Raw genomic sequence first — 13685 nt, forward strand, 5'->3', positions numbered from 1 at the left:
AACATTCGCTATCTGTCGGCGACAGAGTACTATTTGCCTGCAATGCAAGTAGCAATTTCTCGGTGAGTCTGTTCAGTACTAGTTCAGTACAATCTTCGTGCTCAATCGTACTGTCGGAGGGGCATTGTTCAAGGCCCAGACTCCGTGGACAATCGTTGTGGTTGTAATTACCAGGATATTATGGAACCAGCGTCATCAATACGAATGATATAAAACTCGCAGCATTTATCGATACATGACTAGCCTGAAGTTCGACTACATTGGAAAGAGTAGAGAGTGTGGAATCGGAAAAGAATGTATCTAACGGATCCTCAAAGGATGAGCGATTATCATGATGATATGCATGATCCCATGCCTGCAAGGGAACCAACCGCCCCGGAATTGCCGTGTCTATCTGTCTATCAAGAACACTGACACCGACCCACATCTTCAACGATGCATCATCGCCGATGTCGTGCACAGTGATGGTAATGGCTCCGCGCTATAGCTTCCTCCTTGTCGGCGCCCTGAGCCTGCGCAGCCTCGGTATGACCTCGCCAAGATCGCTCTCCTCTCGTACATCGCCCTTCACTTTCAAGATGGCAATCTCCACCTTGCGATCGTCCTCAGGCTCGGGGGCCGGGGAATCATGCCCCTCGCTGGGCTGCGGTGGGTCAACTGACGCGGCCGTCCTCGCGGTCGCGGAGGGCTCCTGATCATCATTGACGTTCGATGTGAGCGGGAGCGAATATATTCTTGGGAGTAAATGGGCATCCGGATCTTCCGGGTGTGAATGCAAACTGTGCAGGGAAGCGGTGTCGTTAGTTTGGCGTCCAAATAGTCGCTTGCTGGGAACCATCCATTTGAGGTTTATCCTGGACAGCGAGGAGGAATGGGAAGGCAGTTGAGTGTCATCCAGCGCACGAGCTGTAGGCTCTGGCGGCGCGGGTAAAGGGGCCCTTTCCGCTGCAGAAGCGGTTTTAGGGCGCATTTTCTCCTTATTCTTCGGCTTCGGCTTCGGATTCGAGGACGACTCTGCGACAGGAGGAAGAGTGGGAACCATCGCAAGATGTGGATTGACAGACGAAAACACGAGTGGCGTGGCGAAGTAGGGGAACGGCGAGAAATTGTCACTCTTCCGACGACGGTGCTGGACACGACGTTGTGAGGCAGGCTTCATCGTCTGCTCCTTCGGAGAATGTCCTCTGGGCCGATCTGAAGCGACAGATACTGCTAATGACGACTCAGAAGGAGCAGGGTGCATGAAGGCTAGAACGCTCTCCGCACTATGACTAGCACGGTCCATGCCTACTGTCCGACTCTGCCTATACGGAGAGCGGTCGAGTTGCTCTGAGCGTTTGGGCTGTTCATCCTCCGATTTCGACTGCGATGGAGTGAGGACTATTCCATGGCAATGGATACGACGCTCGATGGCCCGGTTATCGGCAAGATTCGAGGCTAAAGAACTGGCAAAGCTACTGGAGGACATCGTGAAGTATGAGTCGCCCGTGGCAGAGACGGGAGTGGGAAGAGGAGAGAGCGATGTGGAGGTCGCTGGGGAGGACATGTCGGCACTGGAGGAATCTGAAGTGGGGCCTCCATCCGTTTTGACGGGCTTCACAATAGGGACTCGCCTTTTGGGCAGTCTATCATGAGCCACCCATGAGCCGAGCATTCCTATTGGCATATTGAACTGGCAGTATTTGTCCGATGACCGTGCAACTTGTGAAACCAAGCCTGAACCTAGACCTGCTCCTGGGAACTTCTCCGATTGGGTTCTGCGCCTGCTGGGAGGGGGATACAAGCCTTGCTGCCTAGCAACGTGCGGCCCTGTGCGGTGTGGATGAAGGACGGGTGGGATGGGCGTAGGAGTAAAAGGTGAGGTGACAGAAGGCGGACAGCTCATAGATGTGAGAGGCAAAAAACCAAGTGCAGCGGCAAAAGTAAGGCGAGTCGGAGCGGTCGAAGAAGGCAGCCTTCCTTCCATGATATGAGTGAATCCAGGGGTTCGGGACTCGCCCATCAGATCACAATGAAATTCACCGACATCGCGGGAACACTGGGCAACAAAGCTGAAACTTACCGCGTCCTTATGCGCTAGTATCATCGAGTGCGCAGGCTGCTGATGAGCACGCGAATTCAACTTTTTAATATACGGTGAGACGCTCCATGATCATGATTGATGTATGAGCGAGTGAAGTTGCTGCCAGTGCTGGGCGTGATCTGTCGCAGGGCAATCGCCCCATCGGATGCTTGCCGTCCGGAGACCAATCAAAGGCTTCGTTTTGCAATATAATTCCCTGAACATTTCAGACAGGAACGGCACAATGATCTGAGTGGAAAGTCCAAGCTACTTGGGTTGGTGGACTACCGTTTTGAGTACAATGACGGCTCGTGTTGCCAAAGCTGCAGTCAAATCCCCGTGAGAAAATCTCGAAGAACCGAGCAGAAGGGCGAGCCGGCGGCAAGGCCTGAGATCAAGCGGACTTCCGCAGAACACTGAAGCAAAAGTTGGCCCCGCCTCGGTGAAATGGATAGCTTTCCCAACTTCTTGCCATGAACATGATCATCGAACGCGAACCATGTCTTGATTTTTGTGGGTGCAGCATGAATGGCCTGCGATGAGAGTGTGACATCAGTATCAGAATATCTCTTCTGAAACCGATGTCCTCCCTGATGCACTGGGAAAACGCTGTGACTAAGGCATAGTTCAGATCATCTGATGTGTGTCGTACGACTTGTAAAAGTGGACAATGACCGCAACAGCATCACATTGCGACGCAGAAAGGAAGAAAGAATCAAGGCGGTGAGCGGCTTCTCTATGAGTGGGACATCGAAGCGGAGAAGAGACCCTCGGAACCTGTAGCTACGAAGCGGTTGCCGACCTTCGGTTCGCATATCGTAATCCAGGACGAAATAAGGTGATGTTCTGACATGTTTGAACTCGGGAGGGATCTGAGTGGATACTGGACAGGAAGTGGAAGGAACTTCGCTGCCTTGAGCAGGTCAGCGCCAACTTCTTCAGCGTCGAGAAACAGTCATTACCACCGTTGATCGATTATCGTGTAGGAGAGAGCACAATATCGGTAGGTAGGAAACAACCTCAAATTTCAATAATCCAGTACGAGTCTCGGAGATAGCGTTCTCGATTCTCGACCAGAGCTAGACGGCACCGGAGATCTCGTACCAGAAGGCCGTTGTTCCCTACAGCAGTATGTGTGAAGATAGGAGCCGGAATCGTTGCGAGCCAAGACACATAAGCGGGCCTCAGATGTATCCTCCGGATATACGAGGAATCTGCGGAGGCTTGCTAGCACGTAACAGGAGTGAGAGACCTCGATTCAGGAACCAGTCGGTACGCCACTGAGCTAGTTGAGGCATTGATGTCGAATTCGGAATTATCTTGTAATGCTAAGACCCTGGGCGAAACGGAACACTTCTGAAAAGCACCCCTTTCCTGGCTTGCGTGATTGGTAGACTCACGAGGTGAACACGTTAATCTCGTTATGCGCGAAATTGAGCATTTGATGACTCAAGAGTCCGGTCGCCTAACATAGTCAGGAAGCAGAGCTCAACGCATTGCAAGTCGAGTCGAAAGATGAAACGTTCAAAGCGTCGAGCCCGCGGTGAATTGAAAGACATGGAGACGTGAACGGGGAACGCTGGACGATACCAATTCGCTTTCCCACGGAGCTCTGTGCTCAGAGGCTGCAAAGGCATGAACGATCATCATAGGAGAAGCATTGTCGAGCCAAAGCAAGAGGATGCGAGCATACTTTCAGACGTATGGCAAAAGTCTTGAGACAGTATGACAAGAAGTTCTCGTCATTTGCACTCCCACGGTAAACTGAGGTCTTGTAGCGACGAGCAGACATATCAGGAAGAAGGCTGGAGCTAGTGGCCTTCAAGGATAGTGACTGTGCATAAGGAGATGGTCTCAGGGACAAGCGGGTAGACGAAGTAAGACGGATTCGAAGGCAAGTGGCATTGAACCAGCACTGCTGCCGAGAACCAGCCGACAAAGCCCCAAATTTCATTGGAATGCCCAGACAAAACTGATAAGAGTGAGGCCTTGTCTGAGAGCAAGCAGCCAAGGAGAAAAAACCATGAGCGAAGCTGTTGGACAATTTCACCAATGACCCGTGAACACTGAAACCTGCGTGGAATTGCTTGTTGGCGAAACAGTCGTGTAAGCCATGCTAGCGTAGAGAAAGACCTGGCATGTGCATATCTGGCAAGTTGCACGTCCCGAGAGGCCGAGACATCCCAAAATTGACTTCGCCCAATCGGGGCCATGCCGCTTTGCCAGCCAAGCGGTCCAGCACGCTATGCCTTCTACCTTCGCCGATGTGACCCCAGCTAGTCGAAAACGCCGCAAGATAGTACCAGACATACTCCTACTGCGAGCCTAGTTTGTAACGGAGATGCTATCCTCGGATGAGTGGTGATGCTTCCGAAAGTGGCGAATGGTATGACTTTGTCAACCAGTAAAACACTGTGATGGTCTCCTAGCTCTTGAATGATTATCATTCTAGTGGCCTGCTTCGTCAGCGACTCGCAGCCGAAGGCGGCAAATTTGTGTATGCGCAATCCAGGCTATCTTGCGTGGGCCGCCCTACACAGAATCCTCGACAGACATGATCTTGACGAGATAGAGCTTCCACCAAAAGGCCTGGTAATGAGGCCGGAAAACGGGCAACTGAGTAGTCTTCCGTGAGAGATTTGAATCACAACGTTTCGATGCGCATATCAGCGTTAAGATGCGCCTCGCAGAAATCGCCTATGAATGACACGGAGAAGTAAGCCAAGAGAAAGCATGTTCATTTCTTCGTAGATGCCAAGGAATTCTGCCCAAATGCGCATCCAGCACAGCTATAGCGAAAACCCAGTCCCGTAGCTCATCGGATCAATGAGAGTCAATGAGATGAACGAGGGCAAAGCTCGAGGATAAACCGTCGGCGAAGCGTCTTTATGAATCCTGATAGTCCATGGCTGGCCGGCGATTCAACATAAGCGGACCGGGAACGCCATTTGGAAGGAAAACATTCTTCAGACCGGCCATATCAGGTTTAAGACAATACAAGAGCGTTTGCTTGCGGTGTGACTGACCAATATATCGAATGCTCCTTTTGCAATATTCACAGGAAGGAGGACGGCGTCCTATGGTGTTGCTGAGCACGGATCGGATGGGCAGTGGGATTTTGATCGTGATGATAGCGCAAAATCCGGAGCAGTGCGAATGGACTTGTCAATAGACGATACACGCGCGTGGGTGAGGCAATATGTACCTGAACATGACATGAGGTACGGCTACGGCGCACAGATAGGTAAAGCTGACCCATAGTTTTCTACCATTGTACTTCTTGGCGACGTGATTTGTGAGTTAGCTGACTTCGACGTGTCTTGCACTGGAAGATATGCACGCATTTCTTGTATCTCTTCTGCTTCTCCTTTCTTGCTGGACATTCAACCTGATTTGGCACTTCACAGCCACACAGGAAGGCTATCAAGACAACATCTTCTGCGGCTGTAAACGCAAGAAGGCTACAGACAGGATGTTCTATCACTCAAGCCAGCAAGAAGTGTTCTCGGGACAGCAGCACACCTGATTGACTTCATCGTCCAAGTCCGACCAGGTCATTGAAGTCCAGGAGATCGCTTCCTCTGACCAGCAGAAACCATCACAATCCATTGCCCCTTAATCATTGCTCTTGATCTGTTGATGAGTGGAAAAACAGTTTCTGTCCGTGCTATGAGTAACAGAAATGTGTCAAGGAAGGGATTTGGACATGGCAATTCCAGTAAGACATGTATGGTGGCACCGTCACGGTCGGTGGCCAGGCGTGCCCACAGTCACGCAGCGTTACGAGTGGTCGTCACGGTCACATATTCTCAGGATGGGTCGTTGCCAACGGGGGCCTTCCTCACCGTCTCAGACGTTGACCTCCACGTTCACGACCTCCCGCAGTCGGTGCCCACTCCTTTCATCGTGCAGGCAGCATCGTAGCGGCTGGAAGTCATAGAAGTCATGTCATCATCGAGCAGTACATCCGTTGATATCCCCTCAACTGCCGCAGATGGTGCTCTCACTATCACCCAACCGCCTCAGACAGCGACCTCGTACTTCAAAATCGCCGAGTCGAACACCATCACATTCGCTTGGAACTTCACCAATCTTTACGTGACGCCGACATACCTCACCGTCTCTGCCGTCTGCGACAACGGTAACACATACCCTGTCGGCCCAACAAATGGAATCATCAACGGCACAGCGACTTCCGTAACCTGGGATCTGTGGTCGTACCAGCAGGCGAACCCGAGTACGCCGCTCGCCGTCGCGACATATACCCTGTCGATTTGGGGTGATTCAGGTCCGAGTGTGGCAGCCTCGCCAGGATACCTTGCGCCGAACAGCGACCTGCAGTTTGCGATGTACTCGCCACAGCCATATACCCCGTTGTCCGGTGGGTACCTGTGCTCGTCTGCGCATAATTGTCGCTGACCCCTCTAGGTACTTCCTCGTCAACAGAATGGTCATGCTCGGGGTGCAACGTGAACGGCGCATGGTCGACATATGCCGCGCATCCCGCGTTTGTCAGTCTCGTCGCCACCATAGCGGTGATGTTCTTATCTGGATATGCACTCCTGCGGCAGGCTCTGCATTAGTATTTCAGTACATTGGACAGGACATAGACGTTCGTTTACGATGAGGTCGTCGCACGATTATACGTAAATCTTCACTTTCGTTGGACTTAGGGCATGGTGAAGTTACGTTACGCTATGATACTGCTTGTATTTCTTTGTTCTCACGGACCTCTCATCGTACATCGCATACTCATCGTACTATTTGGTAATGACTTGGAAGTTTGGTAGTTGTATCACGGAGGCTGTCTGGACAGATTGTCTTATGCATTGGACTAGAGCTATACTATGCCCGCTTCACCGTGATCTTGCCGTGGACAGCGGACAGTAAGCTACCTACCGAACGTCGCAATAAGTTAGACTCGGACCACATAGCATCGGTGATGAGCCTTGATATGGTCTGGAAGACCGCTAGGTTGACTTCGTATGATTTCACCTCCTATCACTTCACAGACCACACTTCCATAGAATCCACACTTCTCCGTGGCTATTGCCGAGAAGTGAATCAATCCAATAATGCTTCCATGTTACTGGCATAGCCTTCGGGCATTCATTCGCACCGGCACAAGAGTGGCTCAAGCCCAATGCAAGGTACCCAGCCGTGCGCAAGGATATCGCGTCCGCGTCCGCTCCGCGCTTCGCCTTCTCTGCAATGCGTCCATCAAGGCACCTCATATTTATTTCGCCGACGCCGAGTGTCTGGTAATGGGCTTTAGCATTGAAGGACATCAGCAGGGGCATCTCGTGACAGAACGGATGCTCAACTGCTAGTAGCGAACATCGCTGCGCTCAGATACGAACCGTTCGGCGAACTTGGTCAGCTGCTGTGAACTGTCCGTGCTCGAGATGAGAGGCGGACTCCGCTGAGGTGGAAGGTAGCATTGAATATCCTGGCGCGCAACCCATTCCTTGGTACGTGCCACCATGCCATTTGCCCAAGGTCATGGTGGTCCCATACAAATGCACTGGTCGAAGAACTCCGATGTGCCATACGTCCATCTTATTGGTTATTTGGTGAGTGGATTCAATTATAGACGATCGTAATATTGGAATTGGGTTTCCCCTTCTTCGTGAGCACGCGCCATGACTTTGGACGAAACATGCTAAGACAGAATGAGTCAGTGTTTCATCTACAACATACCTTTACTCCGCTCGTGCGTTTATCCAAAAGCCTAGCGTATATCCAGAAGCAAACAAAATGTTGATCCGCGAACAGCGGTGCGTTCCATGAAAGGTCATAAACCGCTGTATGTCATCACCTGAAAAGGAAATCGACAACCATTCGGAGGTACCTCCATCGGCATAGCCCCCCTGCCAATCCGTGCCACCAAGGCAATCCGTGCCACCAAGGAATGCTGAGAGACTGCGTGCAGTGCGGAGGATCAGCCAAGCAACCGCTGGCGGAGTCCACTTATCTTTCTGCGAACCTGATCAATAGTCAGCTGGCTATTTCGTGCCGACAGAGACGTTCAAGAACCAACACATTGTGGCAGTTTAACTCACTGTTCATTGAATGCCCTGTAGACAGAATCAAAGTCTAGGTACCGTCTCTGTTGCGTTCTCATCTGGTCCCTAAAAGGACAAGGTCAGGACGTACACGTCAATCCTGTCAGTCCGCGATGTCGGGCGCGTCGTATTTGATACTGTACCTAGCCGCAACTCACGCGGCTTAGTAGCACACGCATCGTCAGTGTACGCAGACCAGCCACACAGACAATGAGAAGTTTGATCCGGCGAAGATCCGATTATACGATTTTAGCTGCGGTGTGAACCGCAAAAGAGAGAGACCGCGCCGCGCTAGAAGCTCTAGGTTTGCATGCATACGGGTCTTCGGGTATCCGGACTTCGCCCGAGGGTGTCGGCGAGTGTGGACGTGCAAGAATCAGTTCATTAGACCACTGTTCTAGCTCTAGTCACCATCTTCTGCATGTGAGTTGGAGACATCTCCGTACCCACCAACCGGAAACTCATAGGGGGAATGTGGAGCGAAGAACAGAATCGTGATGATGTATATAGAAGCCTTGAATTGTGCGCTCGCAGGTGTGCTTCTGCGAGATGTAACGCGGAGATGACGTGTCAAACAGCTCGTCAACTCCGCCTCTGGACATCGGCGGATGTGGGAAGGAAGAGCGTTCACGGAAAGAATATCAATGCAGGCAAACGGCCGGCTCTGGTCTTCGCCCGATCGCTCCAGTCTATCATACTTGGGCGATATAAGTTGTGAGGCACGGGGTCGAAATGATGCTGTCTGCTTCGACCGGCGTAGCGAACGTGCCGTCTGCAGTTCAGGCATAAGCAGGGGCATTAGCGTGATTGCTACATTATCACTGAAAATGCACCTTGGACATGTAGAAGAGCTCGGATTCGACCCATGTCCGATACATTCAATGTGTGCAATAGCAGTGATGACCGGGGAATACACAGCCTGCATGTACGGCCATGCTCCCCGAGGCTGACCCTGTAGATCGGCGATAATCAAAGATTAGTGGTCGATATAGGCTCTTCTGGAATCTCCACACAGAACTAGACGTGAGGATGTTCTTGGATGCTTACGGCACACTCGATCTGGAAGAATGTGCAAGCACCCGTACGGCGCTGTCGCGACCGTGACCATCTGTTAACGATGAAGCGAGATATTGAAGCAGTACATCACCCCGCAGGTTGTTGCCGGAGAGTTCCGAGAGTGTATTGGGACGTCAGCGGTCAGCTACTCTTCTGCTGTTCCGAGTATATAAAGGCGTGGATTAGAAGTGGCCGAGACAGCACATCACGCACCGTCTACTTGCCTGAGTGCCTGCAACGCATCCGCTGTAATCCTCTGTATCCTCGCCATGCCTCTTCTCAAAATCCCTCTCCTCCTCGTTGCTGCCCTGAGCAATCATATTTCGTTCACTCCGCCAACTCCACCACCTTCGAAGAGCGAGATTGCAAAGGACATCCCGTTGAATGAGCGTATCTTCACGAGCGTCGTAAGACAGATGACAGCGATGAACAAGGTCATTCATACTCACGATATCTTATGGTCAGTACACTGACCCGAGCAACATTGCTAGTACGTAGGCTGGTACGCCGCAGTATGTGAGACGGCGGTGGTCATCGCGCAGGACCGTCCTTCGACTGTCCTTGCCCAGTTCATACTGAGCAACCTGCCCGTTACTACGTTCCGTCCGACTGGCAAGATCGCGCTCGATAACATATTCCTCATCGGCTTCGTTCTCAACGTGTTGGGCACGTTGATCCGTCGGCAGTGCTTCCGAGCCCTCGGTCGCCATTTCACGTTTGAGCTGACGGTCAAGGACAAGCACAAGCTCTGCACGACCGGCCCGTACTCCATCGTTCGGCACCCGAGCTACACGGGCCTCCAAATGAACATCCTCGCCCTTGTCTTGTGGGTCTCAAGCCGCGGATCGTGGTTTAGAGAGTCGGGGCTGTTTAACGGCACGGTGGGGCAAGCCATCGCATGGCTATTCATGGTTCTGCAGGTCTACGGAGCAGCCAATCTGATGGCGAGAACTGTGAGGGAGGACGTAGTGTTGAGTAAAGAGTTCCCTGAAGAATGGCAGCAGTGGGCGGAGAGGGTTCCATACCGGTTGATTCCTGGAGTATATTGAGTATAGTCGCACTGATATACATACATTCTTCCGTATGACCAACTTCTACTAGTAACGCTGGGCCCGCTTGTACTTACAACTAGTTCCGCTTTTCTCGTCAATGTTCTATCCGCGTCACAAAGGCATATGTCACCTACAAACGATGAGGCACTAGACGTTGAACTTGCAAATCCTTCACACAGTTGCAGCCCAGCAACGCAGCTGGTTGATGCGACTCTTCCCGCATCTCAGCATTTGATGCGCAAATTTGGGGCAACTAGACATCTGTCACAATTCAAGTTATCATCAACGAAAGACGAAGGGATATGCAGTTGGGAAGATTGAGCCTGAGATCAAATTGAATGTTGTGGTAGAAATTCAGTTGCATTAATAGACGCGCACGCGGGAACGGATTATGAAAAGTCGGGCGCCAAAGTATAATCTCGATTTCATCGAGATTACGTCCCCCTCTTTGCTCGACTCATACATATGTACACTTTCCCCCAGGCTCTTCCAATTGCGTCGAATGCGGTCTCCGGTGAGTAGTATTCCTTTTCGTTGCGTGTTCGGCCATAATTATGATGATCAGTAGAGCATAACCTCAACTTCTGAGCAAATCCATATCATACTATTACGTGCTCACAACGCTCCCTGCCAGCGATAGGTGTAATTATAGTGACATTTCATCGGCATCAAATCTTTTACACGGGGTCTATCTTCGTAAGTTAAAGAAGTAAGATGTCTGGCTATGACTGACCAATTCCGTGTGTGGTGTTTAATAGGTATTTAAGATACCTGCACCGTCACGATGTAAGTATCGTGGTCGTCTGACTGCTCCTTGTCTCGTGTCTAGAAGTCTCACCTGCGAGTTTCCTTTGACTTTCCGTAAAAAGGAACCGACTTGCTTCTCGCATGATCATCGTGTCTTATCCGAAGGCTATCATGGGAAAGCCGCCCGCGCAGCGTGTATGATATAGACATGCTCTGTGTATCTACATTGATACAGAGCCCTCCATGTTCTCGTACATTGCTCATCGTCGCGCATGGTGAGCGGTTAGTGCATCGAGATGTCTTGAGCTCACTGTTGCCCATACCAACTAGCAACACAAAGCAGAAGGAACGCCGCGAGCGGATCCAGATGCTCCCTGCATTCTACCATGCATCGCTGAGCGCATCCGATAAGACAATCATCGCCACATCTATCTCGCAGATCGTGTCGAGCGTACAGGGCGGTGCTCTAAAGCCCATAGAAATCCTCACCGCCTACAGCAAAGCTGCCCTCAAGGCGCATGCTGCGACAAACTGTCTTACCGAAGTAATGCTACCAGAGGCAGAGGAATGGGCGCGGAATTGCAACACCAAGGGCCCACTGGCGGGCCTGCCTGTAAGTCTGAAGGATGAGCACTCCGTCAAGGGCTTCGATGCTTGTATTGGGTATTCAGCGTGGGTGGGCAAGCCGATGGAGAAGGACTCCGCACTCGTGCGGCTGCTCCGTGATGCGGGTGCGGTGCCGTATGTCAAGACCAACGTGCCCGTTACGATGCTCTCCTTCGAGGCTGCGAACGACGTCTTTGGCACGACGACGAACCCACACAACAAGAACTTCGCGCCTGGTGGTTCGTCGGGCGGTGAGGCCGCTCTTCTTGCGTTCGGCGGCTCTCGCGTCGGCATTGGCTCGGACGTCGCAGGCTCTGTGCGAGTTCCCTCGTAAGCAACACTTCCACGCACATACTAACTTATCGTCTCATTAAAGCGTGCTCAGGCACTATTCCGGCGTCTACACGATCAAAGCGTCATCTTACCGGTTCCTGAAAACCGGCAACGCACACACCAGCATTCCAGGTGAAGAGGGCGTGCCTGTGTCATTCTCACCCATGACACGCACGCTCGAAGACCTCGAGACGTTCTGGCGCGCAGTGATGAGCATGAGCCCATGGGAGTACGACCACGCGGTGAGTGGTGGCCGCTCTAGTCTTCTTGATTGTGAACGAACGGGTCAGGATAGGTCCTGCCGATCCCCTGGCGCGATGTTGACTTGTCTACCGATAAGGGCCTCCGCTGGGGGGTCATGTGGGATGATGGTGTGTATCATGCGCAGTGAGTCGATCAGGCTACTGACCGCAACCCAAGGTGTCGTGAGGCCCTCCCCTGCATGTAAACGTGCACTTGCAACGGTTGTTTCCACCTTGGAAGCGAACGGTCACAAAGTGGTTCAGATGTGAGTTCTGTCGCCGCACACACCTCGCCACATCTGACAGGCACCACAGAGACCCTCCGAGCCCATATGAGGGCCTAAAGATCGCATCCTTGCTTCTGATGGCTGACGGCAGTACGTGTCGCACCTTTATTCGACCCCTCCGCACGGCTGACTGTTCCACTCAGCCAAATGCTGCATCGAGCCGCTTCAATTTGGCGAGTTCAACGACCCGGGCGTCGTCCAGGCACTCGCGATGTTCCGCACGCCACGCATCATCAAGAAGCTCTACGCTTGGTACCTTCGACACATCCGCGGTGACGAGCTCTATGCGGGCCTCGTCGAGGCATGGAGCGAGAAGACCGTGCCGGAGTACCTCGCGCTCGTAGCGCAGCGTGAGGCGTACCGGGAACGCTGGTTCGACTTCATGCGCGAGCAGCAGCTCGACTTCATCCTGACGGTGCCCAATTCGCTTCCTGCGGTGCCGCATGGAGGGATGCTGGAGGGATGGAAGGCATGTGGGTATACTTTCTTGTGGAATCTGGTATGTTCAAAACTTCAATCATTGAATCCGAGTATAAACTGATTGTTCTTGACTCCAGCTTGATTACACTGCAGGCATTCTGCCTATCACGCACGTCGATCAGAACCGCGATGCCCTTGGTGCGTTTAAGGCCAAGAACGCCATCGAAGGTGGCGCATACCGTATGTATGATGCGAAAAAGATGCATGGCCTGCCGGTAGGCGTGCAGATCGTCGGGAAACGCCTACAAGAGGAAAAGGTGCTCGAGGGCATGAAGATCATTGATCGGCTCCTAAAGCAGGAAGGGAAGGCATACACACTCCTGGAACCTAGCGATATGTGAGAAGATCATATTTGCATAGTTTTTATCTTGACCAGCTTGCCCGCGGACCCATGTCAAATCCGTATGAAGATCGTCGGTAGCTGTAAAATCGCTCATACCTGGCTCGTTGATGAGCAGGAACCTCGTCACTTCTGTTATCGGCACTGTGCTTGACATGAATATCAGATGTGCGCATGTTGTAAGGTTGAATTGCCAGTGAGATACGAATATGATGGAACAGCGCTGTGGGATTCGTCACACGAAGATTTCATGAAAGGCGATAGTTCGCATGAAGTATTAGCAATCCCACATACGTTTTTAACCCATGTCTCCGTGAAAAGCTGTGGTGTTCAACCTTCTCGTAGCGCACTGCAAACTGAAGGTAGTTGTAACCGCTTTCTTTATTGTATAGCTGCCAACCTGCCACGCGGCATT

General features: G+C 52.0%; 6 protein-coding genes across 6 annotated transcripts; 4 read left to right on the top strand and 2 right to left on the bottom strand.

The window, feature by feature from the left end:
- Positions 1–148: 148 nt before the first annotated feature.
- LAESUDRAFT_721882 (uncharacterized protein) lies at positions 149–1943 on the bottom strand. The gene has a single exon (XM_040908093.1). The coding sequence runs from the start codon at positions 1883–1885 to the stop codon at positions 482–484; it is 1404 nt and encodes a 467-aa protein (XP_040768245.1). The 5' UTR covers positions 1886–1943; the 3' UTR covers positions 149–481.
- Positions 1944–5889: 3946 nt separating this feature from the next.
- On the top strand, positions 5890–6988 carry LAESUDRAFT_721885 (uncharacterized protein). Its single transcript, XM_040908094.1, has 2 exons — positions 5890–6443; positions 6509–6988. The coding sequence occupies exons 1-2, from the start codon at positions 6008–6010 to the stop codon at positions 6643–6645; spliced, it is 573 nt and encodes a 190-aa protein (XP_040768246.1). The 5' UTR covers positions 5890–6007; the 3' UTR covers positions 6646–6988.
- Positions 6989–7690: 702 nt separating this feature from the next.
- On the top strand, positions 7691–8295 carry LAESUDRAFT_721887 (uncharacterized protein). Its single transcript, XM_040908095.1, has one exon. The coding sequence runs from the start codon at positions 7974–7976 to the stop codon at positions 8160–8162; it is 189 nt and encodes a 62-aa protein (XP_040768247.1). The 5' UTR covers positions 7691–7973; the 3' UTR covers positions 8163–8295.
- Positions 8296–8346: 51 nt separating this feature from the next.
- On the bottom strand, positions 8347–9173 carry LAESUDRAFT_428030 (uncharacterized protein). Its single transcript, XM_040902419.1, has one exon. It carries the CDS (start codon positions 9050–9052, stop codon positions 8531–8533), a length of 522 nt encoding a protein of 173 aa, XP_040768248.1. The 5' UTR covers positions 9053–9173; the 3' UTR covers positions 8347–8530.
- A 1-nt stretch (position 9174) lies between these two features.
- On the top strand, positions 9175–10585 carry LAESUDRAFT_428031 (uncharacterized protein). Its single transcript, XM_040902420.1, has 3 exons — positions 9175–9341; positions 9413–9617; positions 9675–10585. Exons 2-3 carry the CDS (start codon positions 9453–9455, stop codon positions 10230–10232), a joined length of 723 nt encoding a protein of 240 aa, XP_040768249.1. The 5' UTR covers positions 9175–9341; positions 9413–9452; the 3' UTR covers positions 10233–10585.
- Positions 10586–10811: 226 nt separating this feature from the next.
- On the top strand, positions 10812–13489 carry LAESUDRAFT_721889 (amidase signature enzyme). The gene is made up of 10 exons (XM_040908096.1): positions 10812–10931; positions 10994–11021; positions 11105–11257; positions 11313–11918; positions 11974–12163; positions 12217–12292; positions 12342–12429; positions 12479–12540; positions 12594–12949; positions 13008–13489. Exons 3-10 carry the CDS (start codon positions 11226–11228, stop codon positions 13269–13271), a joined length of 1674 nt encoding a protein of 557 aa, XP_040768250.1. The 5' UTR covers positions 10812–10931; positions 10994–11021; positions 11105–11225; the 3' UTR covers positions 13272–13489.
- The last annotated feature ends 196 nt before the right edge of the window (positions 13490–13685 follow it).

Source organism: Laetiporus sulphureus (assembly GCF_001632365.1).
Source record: "Laetiporus sulphureus 93-53 unplaced genomic scaffold LAESUscaffold_5, whole genome shotgun sequence".
Taxonomy (NCBI): Eukaryota; Fungi; Basidiomycota; class Agaricomycetes; order Polyporales; family Laetiporaceae; genus Laetiporus; species Laetiporus sulphureus.